Source organism: Lepisosteus oculatus, chromosome 16 (assembly GCF_040954835.1).
Source record: "Lepisosteus oculatus isolate fLepOcu1 chromosome 16, fLepOcu1.hap2, whole genome shotgun sequence".
In the NCBI taxonomy this organism is placed as follows: Eukaryota; Metazoa; Chordata; class Actinopteri; order Semionotiformes; family Lepisosteidae; genus Lepisosteus; species Lepisosteus oculatus.
The window spans coordinates 9,729,807-9,748,307 of NC_090711.1; the positions used below are offsets into that span (position 1 = coordinate 9,729,807).

The window sequence follows — 18,501 nt, forward strand, 5'->3', positions numbered from 1 at the left end:
GGTGTTCAGATATGGAAGCTCCAAACCGCTTATCATGTCATATATTACAATTGATGATATTACAATTCTACAGTGTGTCAGTATACTAATTAACACATCAGACTTTTAAGCCTAAATCACAGAACAGCATCATTTCAGTAAAAAATCTATTAGTAATAACTATTATGGTTAAGAAAGAGAAAACGTAAAAGGGAAAGAAAAGATAGAGAAACTTGTTATACTTATCAGTAAATAACAGCAGTAGTTGGAATGAGCACCTGTGTATTCTGGAACTACTCACAGAGCTTATAACTATGACTGCACTTCGTAGTTTATAGCCCTTGCCCTTTGACCCATGTGAGGCAGAAATGTGCTGACACTGTGTGGACAAGGCCAGCAATTCTCTTCTGTGGGACTGCAGCCCATTTCTGGGGCAAATGATCATAGGAGACACCTGAGCACTTTGACTTGGAACTGGTCTAAAATAAACAATGTGTCCTCATGTGGAGTTCAAGTCTGGTATCCTGCCAGATCAGGACAGAGTCATGATGTCCAAGGCCATCCAGAACATATACGAAAAACACAGAACTACAGATCAAGTATTTAAAGGAAGAAATAAACACTGTTATTTTTAATCTGAATAAATTGGGGTTGCGGCTTTCCTTGTAACCACAATCATTAAAAGCAATATTTTACAGAAGGCACAACCCTAAAGCAAATGGAATAGTTTTTCTTGAATGAGATCCTATTCCTGCACACAAGCCAATAAAAGTCTTCAGGTAATGTAAAATGAGTACATTTCTCTGTCTGCTATTTGTATGCAAAAGTGCAACCCAAATTACAGTGCCCAACAGGAGAAATACTCCTGACTAACGACAAGACCAAGTCTGCTAACCAACATCTTATTATTTATCACACTTATTGCCTGTCACAAGCAAGAGAGTGGGATAAAAAACCTGTGATGCGTTTAAACGTTTATAGTCACTGCACAGTGCTTTCATGCTCTGCACCCTGATATCTAAGCAATCATGATACACTTTCCACCCTCCTTCAGAATCCAAACTATGCAACAATCTGATATTGTCAATGTCAAACTTAAGCAGTGCAGGGACTGATCACTGTTGGAATGGAAGAGATGAAAGCCAAGATGTGTCCCTGCTGAAAGTGGTATCAGTCATTCCACTCCAACATCCTTTCACTGATCGGCAGGATGCACTGTGGTTTGGATGAGATTAAATACAAAGACCCCAAATGATCGTAGTGATTGTCAGGCATCGTACGGGAATTGCAAAGGTCTGAGCCCTAGTGCCTTCATTTTACACCGTTGTTTAATATGTTTAGCACTCCACCTTCTTTCTGTCCTGGGGGCTGTTGACATAGAGCATGCTGTATTTCAGTGGCTGATAACACGTGGCCAGGCAGGCTGAAATGTGAAGGTATCCTTTCGACTGAAAACAGCTTTGTGACTTCTAGCAATATTATGATAATACTAAGATATCCAGATGATACAGTATGTCTGGGCATTTTACTAACACAATCTGAGTAATGTACAGCCCAGAGTCCTGAGCTGTTCTCCACACTACTACCCACACAGGGTTACTGACTTACTAATAAGTGGAAAATATATTGTGAGATCCTATGAATTAGAAAAAAAGGTAATATAACACATTATCACCGGTATGAAAGAGAACATCTGCACAACTCTTAAGCAACAAGCTCTAAAGACAACAATAAAAAAGAGACTTTCCATTCTACAGTAAAACCTTTAATGAAAGTACAATGTCCTGTATGATAGCATTTTGTGATATTTTTAGTACTGTTATGGATTTATTGGTTGTCTATTAGTTTAGAAATCAATCTATTAACAATTAAGACTGCAGATAAATTTCTCTTAATCCTGTTCTTATCTTATCAGCTCAGTTTTACATTACGTTGCAAGGACATGAAGACCTTCTGGAAAAACTGAGGTTGCTGCTGCAAGAGGTGTTAGTGGTACCAGTAGGGGGCACTCACCCTCTGGTCTACGTGGGTCCTAATGCCGCAGTATAGTGATGGGGACACTATATTGTAAAAACAGTGCAGTCCTTTGGATAGGATGTGAAAGAAAAGCAAGGAAAAAAGGAACCATAGAGAGAATTTGGGTTGAAAAGGATGGATTTTTGACAGGCTGTTAAAATCTTGTTCTTGTATTAGTACTGTCAATTCCTGGTTGTTTGCACGCGATCAGATTTCAGAATATGGCCGATACTGCAAATGAAAAACACTACACTGTGCAAGCAAGTGTGTATACCAGAAGCCCACAAATAATAAATAAATGTGATAATAAATGTGCATATAAATCTGCAGAAAGAATCATATACAGATCCTGAAAATAAGGATGCCTATAAATTCATAAATGGAAATTATATATTTTCAATTTATACTAGGCTAATATATTTCACAAATATAGCAAACAGTGTAAGGAACAGATTTTTCACTTTGTGACCATGTTCAAGCCTAAAAAACATCCACATATTTCAAATGTCTTTTTAATTGCAATCTTGTTAAGTGCAGAGAGCCAAAAGGACTGTACAGTAGATGCCAGGTGTTCAATTAAAATAAATCTCTGTGTACAAAGACTGATAAACACATCAACACATCCTCATTAAATCAACCGAAACTTTAGTCACCAGAGAAGTTGAAACAGATGTCATGGGATACATAGCAAGCCTGTTTTTCTCACTAATGATAATCACAGCATAAAAAACGACATTTAAAATAAAGTACATAGGAGCATGGCATCTAAACTCCTCATAAAATCCCTCAGGTTACATGTTTTTCCAGTAACAAAAGAAAAATGTCTGGAAGAGTTACTGACCTGCAAGGATCAAAAACATGTTTCAATGTCTAACAGCTGCCGTAATTACGTTTGGGCTACAGCATCACATTGAAGCAGTTGCACAGTGCTTAGCAATGCTGTCTCCCAGAGATGGGCTCCTGGGTTCAATTCCAGACTTGGGGTGTTCTCTGAGTGGGGTTTGTATGTCCTCCCCATTTTTGTGTGGGTTTCCTCTGGGTGCTCCAGTTTCCTCCCTGGCGTGGGTGTGTGTGTGTCTGTGTGTCTGCTGGGGGACGGACTGGAACCCCATTCGGGGTGTATCCATACACCTGTTGCTTTTCCAGTTCCCCCATTACTCGGAATTGGATGAAGTGGTTAGAAAATAAGTGTGTGGATGTTTGGACTAAGCCTAGAGGCACCTCTGTAGGAACGAGCTAAAAAGACATTTTCTAAAAAAAGGAAACATGGAACTGGAATGGAACTGGATATGCTGAATTGGGAAATAAAACTGAGGATGATGAGTAGCATTTGTAACTGAGCAGAACTGTAAAACCCACATGAACACAGGGAGAAGGTACTAACTGCACACAGAAGCAGCCCAGGGCCACAGCACTGTGAGGCAGCAGTGCTAACCACTGTACTGCTGTGCTGCCCAACTAAATCACTTAACTGAAACAATTAAATTGGGCACAGTTGTGTGTTTCTAGGTCCAGGCGTTAATTAAAAGATACCTCTAAAACCTGCAGGAGCCTGGCACTCAAAAGCTATGTTACCTACCTTGTTAAAGTTACTTACCTCTATTTTAATGTTACCTGCCTCTGGTCTAAGGTTAAATACCTCTGTTTTCTGGTAACCTGCCTTTTTTTAGGGTATTTGTTCATTTGAGGCATTCGGACAAAGAATAGGCTTTGAAAATTGGCTACAATGTCACAGCAGTCAGGGTGTATTAGAAAACTACGATCTGAAGCAAAGTGTGCATTGTATGTAGCATGTACTTTATTTTCCATACATTTCAACATTAATAGTCCCTTGCATTAATAATTAAATTTTTAACACTGTCTTCAATGACCAAGTAATCAGGACCTTGGATTTAAGTCTTATCCATCTTTCACCCCAGTACTAACCAGGGCCAGACTTGCTTCAAACCCTCTGTGAAACCATAAGGTAGTAACATCACAGCACAATCTAACCTTCGCTGTGTGTTTGTCTGGCATTGACCTAACTTGAGTTAGATACTGTAAATAAGGGCTGTTATGTTTGGACTAAGCCTAGTGGGTGGCACCTCTCTTGAACAACTTTAAAAGACATTTTAAGAAAAGAAAAACACAATTAAATCTCTAACATGATTGGATTGAGAAAGAAAACCAAAAGCAAAGAGTAGGCTTTGAAAATTGGCAACAATGTGACAGCAGTCAGGGTGTTAGAAGATACTATGAACTGAAGCAAAGTACATAATGGCAGGAGGGCAAATCTTCAGGATTTCTGCTGAGTTTTAATCACAAATACTGTTTTTTTAAACAGTCCAGTTATAAAATGGAAGTCTTCCAAAGAAAACACATAGCAAACAAAGCAACTGAAAAAATCATTAGCAATTTATGCAAGAGCCGGGCAGGAGGACATTTTGAATCAATAAAACACTATCAGCATTTATTGCTGAGTTCTTATTCTCTACAGTTCTGCCAAGTCCTGGACGATCCCCAGATCGAGACACAGCTGAATATGTGTGGGCTGCCCTTCGCTCAGTAAATTTAATTTGCTTTTACTCACTCTAAGACACTGCTCAGGTATACACAACAATGGCCAGACTAGGACTGTTAATACACACAGTGTATGCCTACAGTACATACAGTAAAGGCCTTGCATTAATGTAGAGCTATAAGACACAAAGCCAATTACTGTCATATTCACTAATATAACAGTGCTGCAATGGCGCGGTACAGTATTTCACATTGCTGCACTTGTAGCGCTGGGATCCCGGGTTCAATTCCAGACCTGGGGAGATGTCTGCATGGAGTTTGTATGTTCTTCCTGTATTTGCATATGTTTCCTCCAGCTGCTCCAGTTTCCCTCCAGTGTCCAAAAGAATAATGGTAGGTTTATTGGCTTCTGGGAAAACTGACCCTGGTATGAGTGTGTCTGTTTGTGTCTGCCCTGCTCTGCACTGGCATCCCATCCAGAGTGTACCCCACCTTGTGCCCACTGCTTGTCAGAATAATCTCCTGCTGGCCCATGACCCCAAATTCGAAGAAGTGGTTAGTAGACTGGATGAATGGATAACAGTCCTATTGTTCATCACAGTATCTGTCATAGAGAAGCACCATGGTTAGCTTTGGAGTGCCATGAACTCTGAAAGGCAGGATCACTCAGCTTTGTAAAATCTCAGTGCATCAAACTCTTATCTTGACATTTTTATCTGAAGAGACTTTGTGCCTATGTGTGCACTACAGTATGAGAATGGAACAGCCTAATTGTAATATCTTGACTAAACCCACAATTGTCCACTTCCCAGTCCAGATATAAGCACCCCTCCACAGTCCTGGCCTGAACATACCATATACAGTATACTACAGTTTACACTGCCAAAATCTAATCCAACAAGTGCACTGCAAACATTTATTGTATGGCTTTAAAGATTTTCTCATGGTAGATTTTAAACCTGTTGTTATCCAATGTTTAAGAATGATTCCTAACTCTTCTGACTGGGGCTTGTTTATTTCTGCTCTTCAGGGGGGAAGAACAGACTTAGACAGTATTAATGGCTAGAAAACAGAGACAAACTCTGCGCTTCATTTCCAACCTCACTGCCCGTGGAGAGGAACGGACGAAACAGAAAGAGATTGCGAAACAGAAAGTTGGAGATTTACCATTTCTCCGAGCTTCGTTCAGCTGCTTCTGAGACTTCTGCATCTCCACACAGAAGGTTGTGTGTTTCCGGATTACTTGGGAAATTCTGCGCATCTGCATCTTTATAATGCGTGGTTTTAGCTAGACGAGTTCTTGCCTTTTTTCCATCAACCTTGGTCACGGTAACTACGTCGTTTGCATAGATTATCTACCGCAATACCTTCACCTGGTTTGTGGTGTAATGCATGAATTTCATGCAACTGCATTGTGCTATAGTTTGTCAACACCGACACTCTGTGGTTACTTGCTGACAGTGCACTTCTTCGTTCTTTCGAAGTTCGAAAATGCAAAGTATAAGTACAGACTGCAAATTGTGAGGCACTTCCTTGCTGAGAGAGTTGATGGCTTATAGATCTGTGATTTCCCTCTTTAGGCATGTCATTGAGGCTAATGCAAATTCGGTAACACAAATAACTTTGCGACCAAATGTCGTAATTGACCAAATAGAAAATGATGTACAATCATGACCTTTTTAAAACGCGGTAATTTCCTGTTTTGCTTACTTCGAATCGATATTTTACGTACGTAAATAAACTCACATTGATCAAATAAGCGTAAACGTACTAACGCATAAGCGTTTAGCGGGGGAGAGAAGGTTAATAAACGTTTCTGTTGATGATATTCATATAAATAACTTGTCAATAATGCAACTGAGTACATTCCAGATATGAATTATAATAAATACAAGCACTTCACCATTGCATTATTTCTTCTCTCTTTTTGTGTTTTGGTACAGTAGCTGATTGAGAAGCTTGAAGACAACAGTACCAGGCTCACGTACAGTAAATAATTCAAAAAGTGCTTGTAATTCCGAACTTTTAGCAATTTTGTACTTTGATACCGTGAGGTATTATTTAGGAAAACACGCTTTGCATTCTTTCATATATTGCCTGTAATATATTTGGGATGGCGCAATTCCATTTTATACCTTTCAATTTTTAATTTGTTCAGAGATGTAAATATTATTTACTTTCATAAAGTAGTTAAGAAAACTGGCAAGTACTTTCATACATCTTTCTTGCACCAAAACAAGCGCACAGAGTGTTTTTGTTTAATAAGCTATAAAAAAACAATGGAACCACAGTTCTGTACCACATCTAGTACTAACCAAACCACTAAGATATAACACGAATCACCCAGACACATGCAACCAGTTAATGCATTTTAATGAAAAAGGTAACATACAGCATTAAAAAAAAAGCAAGATCTTAAAAATAAAGGCATTGAAGAAACAACGAGAGCTAACAAAGACATGTACTTAGTTATGTAAGTAAACCTCCTCTCTGTGAGCAGGTTCGGGGTGACTCTGCGACATTCCCTCAGCAGGGAGTGGGCCTGTGTGAGTAACCGAACGCTCCACGGCCGAAACGTTGTGTTCTCTTTCTTCTTTTTTTCAGCATGGAATAAACATATTACTTGTTCCTTTGCAGCCTACGCATGCTGACGCAGCTACCCACCTGTGTGAGTAACGATTGACTGCCAGCTTGATGCCTTGAAAAGTCCTAATAAACATCATGGAATCCAAGTCCCAATGGCAGCCAAGGTCAGACTGTAATTTTACCAAGGTCTCTGACTTCTATATTTCTTTTATCCTGTTTTGCAATTTACCCCTCATTTGTAGTGCCCCCCTTCGATGGCCACCCAATGGCCACAAAACTCACCCAATTTTGTTTACTCCTGCTGGTGGCACTCTCGCCACAAAATAGAGGTCTAGTTTAGATTAGTTGGAACCAGTAATACTACTATTTAAGAATCACTGGAACAACCACTAATATCTAAGGTCCAGTAAGAAAGACTGTAAAATAGATGACATTCTGCCCAGGGGTCTTCTCACACCTGACGTACGCAATCTCAGTGTCTTGCAGCTTTCATTGCAGCTTATCCCTCATTTGAAAAATTCTTCTCTTGACTTAGCCAACCATTAACTACATTTTATTTTGACCTCTTTTGACAGACGAAAATTTGAAGTGAACTCTGAGATCTGTGAAAGAAACCTGAAATCCGAGACTCTGTAGGAGCTGAAAATCACCAAAGGGTGTGAACGCATTATCTAATTGTACTGCATGTTGAATTAAGCTTTTTGTTCTTAACAAACAGAAGATCTTGCCTGGAATTAAAAGACGGTTTAGGTTCTGATGATCACATTCGGAAAGCCTTTTTTTATTAGTTCATAGATAGAATTCAAAGAGCCATCAGCTGTCCAGCCATTAGTTAATTATTTTAATTGGGTGGGGCATGACTCTCAGGAACTGAGAACCCCACGAACTGGAACTGACAGATATTAGTTTAATAGAGAATATCTGTCCGCTGCAGTTTTCTACATTCATCCTTGACAGGTGATACTGCATCTACTGTAACATTCTGCTGAGCTTTTGAATGCATAATCACTCGTAGTAGAGATACATTGGAGGGTCAGTTGGTTAGGATCTCCATGTTTCTTGAATGGAAATGGCAGTCCACTTGGAATGTACGAAAATGAGAGGCATACTGTACATGAGGAAAAGAGTTGCAAATTTCTAAGTATAATAATTATAATAATTCCTCTACTGCAGTGTTGGCATGGGAATCAAAATGGCATAGTTTCCAAAATAATATTTTGTTTTCTCCAAAGATCACAGAAAGTTTCCCCTTGTTTAGTATGTTAATTCCTACTGCACTGTTGCGTATAGGTTGCAGATGAGAAGAAATGATCGTAATGAAGCTATAATTTTCATAGCTGGCATGAATGGAGGGGACCTTCTGGGGAGGAGAGCATAGATGGTAAAATAGCTGCAGGCCATTTAAAACATTCAAAGCATTTTCAAATTGCATTGTACCACCTTTCTTGGGACCAGCTGAAGTTGTGAGAGAAGGCCCGCACAGCCGTTCTGTGCTCATTAAATGAAATAATAAGTGCAAGACATTATGATATGTACAGTAACATGCAGGAGATGGATTTGTTTACTTTTATAAGTCCTGTCACCACTGCTGTTTCACATCTTGTCCCATGTACTCCCAACAAGGACTGTACCACTAGAACGGACCGAATGACAGCCCACTCTGGTTCTGGAACTGTGTAGCAGGGATTCAGTGAGACGCAATGCTCTGTTACTCCAGAAAACCCCAGACGAATTCCACCAGCTAGATTCTGAAAACCCGTGAGCTTGTCCTGGAGCAGGTGGGAAAGGACGCAAATCCGAAAGTTTCCCCATCAGAGGAGGGTGACAGTTCCCAGGATGTCCTTTTCATAGCTTTGTTTATTTTCTTTTTAGCTTCCATAAACAAAAGTTGATTTCCTTTTATGCCCCAAACACTAGAATTGCAAACTAATGTTCAGAATGATTTTGCATCATTTCCGACACATTTGATATAATCTATGGGTTGATTCCCAGCCACAGTCTGTAGGTGGTACGTTTCATACAAAAAAACCCATTGTGAATCTGATACTGTTTGGTGCAGAAGTATGCATCCAGAACTGCTGTTTCTCAGCCAAAGGATGAAGCACAAAGACGCAAAGGAGCTCACCTAAGATGCGACTGAGGAACCTCAATCTCCATGATTCAGTCTTCAGTGGTGTCAAAGGTATTCCCCAATGTCCCCAGGGAGTTAATTGTTGAGTGGCCAGGAGGTATGAAGATTTGGTTGGTAAAACACCTACATACTCAAGTCAGCAGTTGATAATAAAGCGCCTTTGCAATAAGGACGTAATGGTGTGGTGTTGACTCTACTGTAGTTCTGAGCCCACAGACAGCTGCCATAAATTTAACTTCTGGTTTTCTTAGGTATAGAAAGTTTATATTTGGCTCTTCAGACTCTTTCCTTTAAACTGTATATGGTCCTTGTTTTAATGGAAAGGTGCAGGGCTTTCTTTTGCTGGGGTTTATTTTTATCATTGACGAACAAATATGTGTGGCAGTTTATTCCAAAGGTCTTGTGCAGTGCAGTACATCTGAGATGCTCTCAGCCAGGACACATTTGAGTTTCAGACCAATCCATTTGGATTTTCACTGGCACTCTTCTCCTTTTCCTAAGTTTTTCTTGTGACCTAGAGCCCAGGAAAATGGTCAAATGATTTTGGACTGTCTGAACTGAAGAGTGTCTTTGGACAGTGAGTAATTAAGTTGCTGGTGGTCTTATTGAGCTGCTTGAGGGGCCTGTTTCCCCTGTACATGAACTTAGATGCTCAGAGGCGGTTGGCATAATCTTTGTTGACACCCAGGGCTTTGTTCCTCTCGGACTCTACAGAGGCGTACAGGTCAGAGTGCAGGGAGGCCGTGTCTGTCTCCGGCACCATCTCCACAGCCCCTGTGACTCGCGGCAGAGTCACCACATCTGAATACTGGATCTGTGGGGAACTTCGGCCGGAGGAGGGCTTGGGAGCCTTCAGCTGCAGATTGGCGTAACAGTCCTGTCGACCAGCACGGCCCTGAGAGAACAAAAGAAATCAGACACAAGCAGATGTCTTTGCCTGTGCTCTCTTTGTGAGAGTAAAAGACCGAAGCTTCATCCAGGAAGGTGAACCCTTTGGCGGGTCACAAGATTTAACACTTCATGGCCACCTGGGTGCAGAAATCACACCAGACAGTGTCGGGAATCTTTCTGTAAGTCGTGGGTTTGAGTCCAGTCTCCACTACTAGCCCGAGCGAGCGCAGGTGATAGGTTCCACATACACACGGATGACAGCACTCCTCCCAGCCCTGTAAGAACACCCTCAGGCAGACTTTCACAGTGTGCAGCCAATTAGTCTATTATTTAAGTATTATTTTTCTATCAGTTCCATTTTCCTTAAACACTTCCTTCGTCCTTGACTCGTCCTTGCTACTGTGCGTTTGCTACCTCGTAGTTTCTTTATGCCAGTTTTCTTTTTTCTCTACTTTTGTGCATTTCAGTGCTTTTCCTGTTCCTTGCCGCTACCTCACTGCAGCCCTGGGTGTTGGGTGTATTTTTTGGTATTTTAGTCTTTTTTGTGTCTTTTTCTTTTTCCTAACGCCATCTCTGACGGAATAGTGAGCCCGCGGGGTCCATTATTTTGGCTCACTAGTCTGTCGGCGATGGCGTTAGGAGCACCAGGTTGGACCCTATGCGGCGCTGAGCGTGAGGATGACTAGAACCGATGAGCAACCAAATTCAAAGGCAAAAGGCAAAAATCAAAGTTGAAAAACTAGAACTAGGTCGGGTATCTAAAGTCAGGTCGAAAGTAGAAGCGCGCACCAGAGAAAGCCGAAGAGTACTTCTCAATAGTGAGTGGGGACTGAGTGGAGTGAGAGGGTATAAATAGAGAAGAGTGAGAGGAATGACGATTGATTAATTAGTGGCTGGGTGTTGGCGGTGAGAGGTGCTCGCAGGAATGTGGTTCGTGACAGCACCACCTGCCCTCACGGCACCTTAGCCATCTTCCCACAAGGCACCGATTGCAGGGTGCCCTTGACCGAATTTGTGAGGTGAAAAAAGGTCAACAAATCTTACCCAGCCAGCCATTTTCTAACCACTTTATCCAATACAAGGTCAGGGGGAGGAAGACAAATGAAAATTTCTATTATACATGAATTTTAAAGCAATGACCCTATTAATATCTAATCTTGGGAGCAAAGTCATATTTTGATTGCCTCTTTGTTTTTGTTGTTTTGGACAAGGGGGAAGCTTTGCCTACAGTTATAAATATGAAGGGTGATAAAGGTTATATCCTGAGCTACAGAAGGACTTGAGTGAGAGAGACCTGCTGAGCAGCTCTGTGGTTGATTTTCACTGGCTTATGTTGCTCACTGTTCAGCAGAGAACGAGGGCACAGACAGGAAACGAAGCTTAGTGTAAGAGGAAGCACAGGGGAGACGGAAAAGTCTATAGAGGCTGAAGAAACAGGGGAAGAAAAGAAAAGAACAAGGGTGTCTGGGTGTACAAATACAATATCTGTATCCATCTGCTCTGAATGATGTGATAACAGTGATCATTTAAACATCAAGGAACTGTTCCCAAAGTTGGATCTTTAACAGACACATCTTATTCGGGGTTTTTTTCATTGGAGAAAAAAATGACTTCTCGAACCAGAAAAAACATTTTCATGACATTGTTCATGAACCAAAGAAGAGAGTTAAAAATCAATCCCCTGCTACTATGAAAGGATGTGGCCAGGGTACTAACTTAACCAATCAGTTTAAAAACTAGAAAATTCACAAATATATTTTAAAAATATAAATATAAATATATAAATAAACTCACGTAAAAACCACTAAACTAATGCCCTTGAAAACAAGAAAAGAACTAAATGGAGAGGCTCACACATGAACATATGCTGACTTTTAAGAGTGTTTCAGTGAAGCACACTACTTCACAATGCTGGTGTGTATAATAGTGCTGTACAACAGAGAGGGATTCAAAATATTTGTTCATTGGCATAACTAATGCCAGTCTCATCCCTCATATTTTTTGTGAAAATTATAAAGTGTGCTACAAATATTCGCCTTGCTCCTATTAGGTGTAATGCCTAAGATAGCACTGGAAACAACAATCAGAAATGACTGCTGATGATTCTTGTAGATCATGGGTCTCCAATACTTTCTGGAGGAGAAACCCTGTCCATCAGGTTTTATAGTTTACCTTCAAATCACAATTAATGACTTAGGAAAGTCTGTTTGTGAACAATGAAGTAATTATTTGAAAAAATAATTGTTAGTCACTGATTAAGCATAATGCAAATCAATAGATCAGTAACTTACAAGTGTTCCCAGTTTTTAGAAGTGGGTAATCTAAGATTTACTCGATCTAAATTTTCTAGGAAGAGATTCCACATGACATGAGCAGCTTCCTTTGAGCTACTGTAGGTAGGGAGCCAAAAGAAATAACTATACAGAACACAACAGCTGATGCTTGGAGTGAAAATCAGTGTGAAAACAAACCATGGAACAAGACAGTGTGAGAGAATTACTGCGAGAAAGACTGGACAGGACAAGGACAACAGAGAGAGACATGGTAGGGACTCACAGTCATTCTGACAAAGTCCCAACAAGCAGGAAGGAGAGTGAGACAAACTATCAATTACTGTAAAGGATCACAATTTATCCTTGCGAGCATTGCACAATAATACTAGCACTGATACAACTATGACTGCAGTCATAACAGTAAAGCACAAGAGAGATAAGGAAAGACAGTGAGAGATGGATGTAAAGATTGGAAGTCGTGTGTGGGGGTAACACACTTAAGAAAACCACAGACAATGCAGGCAACCTTTGCAGAGCATTGCAGAAATGTTCATAGAAACATGTTAACAGGTGCTTTGCAAGGACTGGGACTACACAGTGGTGGATACCTTTTCACTGGGGTAAGCAGCACTAAAGTCTGAATGTATTGTTCAGTCCACAGAGTAACCCTACAGAAAAGGATCTCCTCCCTTTACTTGATCTTTTCCAGTATCTCAACCTTCCTGCCTGGGAGTCAAACACCACAGTGCATCAGCAGCTTCCTGACATCATTGTGTGATGTAGCTGGCAGGTGAATGTTACCGTGTTTCCATAGCCTGATTGTGCACCGACAGATTGCCTCAACCAGGACTCAGTTAGGACTGAAATAATAACTAGACAGCGAGGCTTCGGTGAGGACAGTCTCTGTAAATTGCCAAAACAGATACAGGAAAGACAAGAAAGAAGGTGAAAGAGAGCTCCATCTCACCTGTGCGAGGCCTTTGAGTGTCTGACTATTGTTCATATCAGATGAGTTAAGCTGAGGGTCAACTCCTGTCAATATACAGTGATGACAAGTTAACAGCCCTGATATTCAACTTTTTGCATTTTAAAACTGCTTGTATTTTAATGAAGAAAAGATTAAGCAAGGTTAAATGTAGAATGACAAAGCCAGGCCAAGCATTTTAATCTGAACAACATTTGCAGACCTAAACCTGTGTAGGTGCTGGCAAACTGTGATGGTGTGAAAGCAGTTAATATTTTCTAGCCTTTGAGCTGCCAGTTACTAGAGGTGAGACTGGACCTTTTCTAGTGGTGTTCCTTATTTTCCAGTTTTAAGCCAAACTACCTACTTATCCGTAGCTGCAAGCTTTGGGGTTTGGCCTTGCTGGTGTCTGCTACAAGCTGCTATTGTGTCAGGATCACACATAACAGTCCTTTCTCATGTACTGTAGTGCTTTCCACTATAATAAGATATGTGGTGGGTGTTATGTGCCACATACAAAACTCCTGCTTAGTTTAATGTCGTAAATTAAGTGTCAAGGTAATGCGCATAGAAGACTATAAAAAAGACACATTTTGACCAACATATGTTTTAGTACAAATAGCTTTCTGAAAACAGAAGCCTTACAGCAGAGACTTACGATTGGGGTTCTATCTGATTTTATAACAGCTAAGTCTCTTCTACTTTGATACTTATTGAGGTTCTCTAAGAAGCAGACTACAAATTCCTGTTTTATGGATTATTCTTTAGAAACATTTTTCTAAAATATTCTTTTTTTTGGTTCCAGAGTAACTTTTTTCCTCCTAATCTATGATATTGCCAGTGGTGTCCAGACCTCTGGAAGATGTTTTGGTCAGTTGGGTGGTTCTCCAATGCCTGTGCACAGCAGACAAAACAAGAACACAGCAGACAAGAATACACGTGATAAATGCACTCACGGCTCTGGGTGTAGTTGATATTGCCGTAGATGGGGTTGTCTTCCATGTCCTTCAGCTTCAGACTGAAACTGGAACACCAGAAGCCATCCCAAGGGGAAAAGAGCACAAAGAGACACATTATCTACTTTGAAAATTAATTCTGTATCATCACTAAAGTGTCATCAAAGTTTGCCACATTTTCCTTCACCCTCAGAATCTCAAAAATGTTTTAATGTCAATGTATTTGCATAGATACTTTCTGTGTTGTGATTTTAATCACTGAATTGGATTCACTTGTAATACAAAATGTCATTGATTTAGGAGGTGCTTCTGTTTAGAGATTAGGCAACAGATGCTATTGCAGCATCTCTGACACTGGCTCAAAGTGTCTCAGCCAGACTGGGATAATACAAGCATGTGCTTGTTGACAAAATGTTAGTCCAGGAAGTAATTAGTAAGGTTTTAAAATGGAATGGCTAAGAAAAAATATTACAAGTATATATACTGCATTCAAGCAAAAGATACCCACCTTCTCCGAAAACGAGGCAGAAACTTTTTTCCTCCATCTGACAAAACAGAGGAAAGTGCTGTTGTAAACATTAGCCTCATTACTTTCACAAGTTCTTCAAGTGTAAATGATCTACACTCTGTGTTCATTAGAATGATTTTGGCTGAAACAGTAATTAAATCAACTAAATATTTTGTCAATGTGTTAATGTGCATAAAATAGGATACTGCAAGTGATGTACTGTGTTATAACAGAAGAGAACTTGACAGTCCAAGTTACCTTTAATAAACTGTTAATAAACCTTTTATAATAAGGACAGAAACAAGACTTCTATTGTACACCACTGTGAGCAATTTCAGGTTTTATGAGATTTGGTCTTACATAAAAGCAGCAGGTGTTTGTTACCTTATTTTGATAAGATTTACACAGACAGATGTTATGCTCAAACGCTCCTGTATTTTAATGAAATTGAAAGTAAGGTGTTTGAGTTTAAGCATTTTGTGCATCTGCTGCTAATATGAGGTTTCTATTAATTAATTGCTCATTTACTCCCCATTTAATCCTGATGGCATTACTTGATAAATTGTGGATTTTTAAGACAGCTGAAAAGTTAGAAACTAATCTCCAATCACATGGGAATGTTGACCCATTAAAAGACAATGCTTTGCTTGTGTGCTCCTACCTGCACTGTACTGAGAGATACAGCAAAGAACGTTCCAGCACAAGGACAATATGAACACAGCGGCAATCACTGCAACCAAGATCCACAGCTGGTAGGTCCCCCGGAGGCTCCCAAGACCTGCGAGTCCAATTACAGAAAGCTGGAGGTCATGGGGACATGGTGTGGAGAAGAGCCAGTCTCAGAGATCAGATAAGACTGTGTGCAGCAGATTAGAGACAGGCAGATGAGTTAAAACATAGGAGAGAGGTACAGTATAATAGTCTGCAGCAGGTAAGGTCAGCCCTGGAACTGCAGGTCCACAGTCAGGAAGGTTTAATCATCGTTAATTAGCCTGACTGAGGCTTTTATTCAAGGACAGTGTAGGGAGGAAAAGCAAAGCAACAACAGCAATTAGAGTAAAGATAAAGGAGTTGAAACTTTTGCTTGTTTAAAACTTACTGACTGAAATGCTGCCTCAGATTTTCAGGTACCCATTTATACTGTATAATGGCATGTTATTGGACCGATCTGAGTGAACTACCTTGCTCAAGGGCTCAATAACAGTGTGAGTAGTGTTTCAACTAGGGAATTAAATGCACAATCTTCCAGTTAAAAGTGTAGAGCTTTAACAACTTCTCCACACTGTTGCCGTGGTAATCTATCCCTGAAGTATTAATTGCCAAACATATCTTAGAATTTCATCTTTGCTACTAAAACAGTTGATTTGTTCATTTAAGCAGTTTTACAGACCATCTGGAAAGACATTATGAAAGCCTTTCTGTGAACACACTATTAAGTTTAAAATGTTTATAAACCCTTTATGACAGACATGCTTAAATGTTTATAAATCATTCGCTAAAGCTTTTTTCACTGTATAAAATTTGCTGAGCCTTGTCTCTTCAGGATTGATTAATATCATGGCAATACGTCAGAGCAATCGTTTAGACAAGATAATTATTAAAGCTCTTCTTTAAATATTTATTGTGAAAATTCTGTCACAGAAATTAGTCATCTGCATTGTGTGGGTTTTTCTCTCCCATTAGGATACACTATGTGCTCCAAAATAATCCTTTTGTAATGTCAGTGCCTCTCCATGTTCCAGCATCCAATGGCTTACATTCACACCTGCCGATTCAAACCAGCAGGGAGACATACAGCACTCACTCCCCCACCTTTAGAGAAGCGTACGCACATCCGGAGACACACTTCTCCGGCTTTTTGTTTTCGTTTGAAATCTGGAACGCGACCGTGCTGAGAATCAGCTACTTAACTTTCAGGCTTTTCTGCTGCTGTGTGTTTCTTTGCTTTTGTAGTTCCCTGTCAGGACTCTCATCTTCTGTAAAATTGCAAATATCCACCCCTCTTTAGAAATCCAGAAACAGCCACAGCACATAATGTGTCGATCTGTTTTAATTACCTTGGAATCCTCCCTAGTGCAGTAGAACCTGTGTCAAATACAACACCCTCTTCATGAAGGAGATCTCAAACATGCACTAGAGAAATGTCATTGGGCCTTCTCTGGCACCCACACTATTTACTTAAAAAGTCTTTTTATAAAATGTGTTATTCAATTACTAGCAAAATAGTCAAACAGCATTTTCATTGTGAATACTTTGCTTTTTACTGTATTGAGAAGATTTCTGTCTTTCTTTACGGGAGTTTGAACATGAGTACTCAGGCAAAGCTGATTCTCACTCCAGTCCTGAAGGACTTCCAGTGACCCAACTCGAATTTGACGAAGCACTAATCTGATGACCGCTTTCATCTGAAATAGTGATCAAACCCTTAGTTTCTTCAAAGATGGTGTCATGCAAGCAGCTTCAGACCGTCAAAACATGCTCTCGAATTGTACGATATTACATTATATACATTACGATATTTAAAATAGTTACAACAATGAGACTGATTTTGTCTTTGACTTGACAATCTTTAAATGAGACTGATTTAATAGCAATCACACTGTGAAGTGAGTTAATTTCTTCAGATGGTGTATTCAAAGTGCAGGAACCCAAGCCAAGAGATGGAATGAGCTATTAATCTACTAAAAAAATACAATCTTAATTATGTTTTCAGATTTTTTTTTAAATCAAAATTAATATTCTAATGTCTTCCTGCGAGAATTAATCTCAAATCTGAACTAGGACGCAACTATTTGCTGGGGATGGCTGATAAGCAATTGGAGAAGCAATTTGGAAGAGCAGGATTTGAGCAAAATCTGACATTTAAAAACATGTCAACTATCAGCTGGGGAAACTCTAACTGGTGCACTGGGTTACGTAGATACTCGCGGACGAACTGGCTGGCTGGCATTAATGTACATCTCCAAGGGTAACGAAAGATGGATTTGGTTTGAAGGCGAATGAAGAATGAGACTCACCACTTATTTCGGTGCAGTTGGACCTGCAGCCAGGCAAACCCATGTTCCCCATTTCAGAGCTTCGATCGTCTCGGATCCAGCGCTGAGGAGAGAACTGTTGGTTTACTTATTCCTGCATACCTGTGTTGCACATTTGGAAAGGTCAGGCTTTGTTCTCTCTGTTTCTGTGCTGCTGTTGAAATAATAGAGCTTGAGATGCCTCTCTCTTCTCTGCTGTGACTTCAGGCCCCAGAATGAAAGAGACTCCAGCAGCTGCAGGGGATATTTTAGGGTTTTTCAGAGCAGGATGCACACTCTACAACTACTGCTGTGCAAAAGCATAGCAAGATACTGAGCTGCAAACCGCACCCCTTCCTATGAACACAGAGAAGAAGAGACAGAGACAAAGAGAGAGAAGACAGAATCAGCATGCCACGCTGGCTTCATGCTGAAACAGCACCAGAGAAATGTCGTTGGCCCATTTCTGGCATGTACAGTACACTACTTACTACAGCGTATTTTTGTAAAACTTTCATTTGTTATACACTTGCTTGTACAGTAAGTAGGCAGCATTCTCATCATGAATAGATTACATTTTATTTTACGGAGACGATTTCTGTCTTTCTTTCAGGAAAACCCCCATACTCCTACCTTAACCTACATCGGAGATTCAGGGGAGCTGGTAGAACAGTAAAGGTACCT

At 40.2% G+C, this 18,501-nt stretch overlaps 1 protein-coding gene across 1 annotated transcript; it reads right to left on the minus strand.

Moving 5' to 3' along the window:
- Positions 1 to 6,850: 6,850 nt before the first annotated feature.
- On the minus strand, positions 6,851 to 18,136 carry LOC138223338 (signaling threshold-regulating transmembrane adapter 1-like). Its single transcript, XM_069179655.1, has 6 exons — positions 17,821 to 18,136; positions 15,465 to 15,581; positions 14,804 to 14,840; positions 14,296 to 14,363; positions 13,343 to 13,407; positions 6,851 to 10,106 (listed from the first exon to the last, which is right to left on the minus strand). Exons 1-6 carry the CDS (start codon positions 17,870 to 17,872, stop codon positions 9,864 to 9,866), a joined length of 582 nt encoding a protein of 193 aa, XP_069035756.1. The 5' UTR covers positions 17,873 to 18,136; the 3' UTR covers positions 6,851 to 9,863.
- Between the last annotated feature and the right edge of the window lie 365 nt (positions 18,137 to 18,501).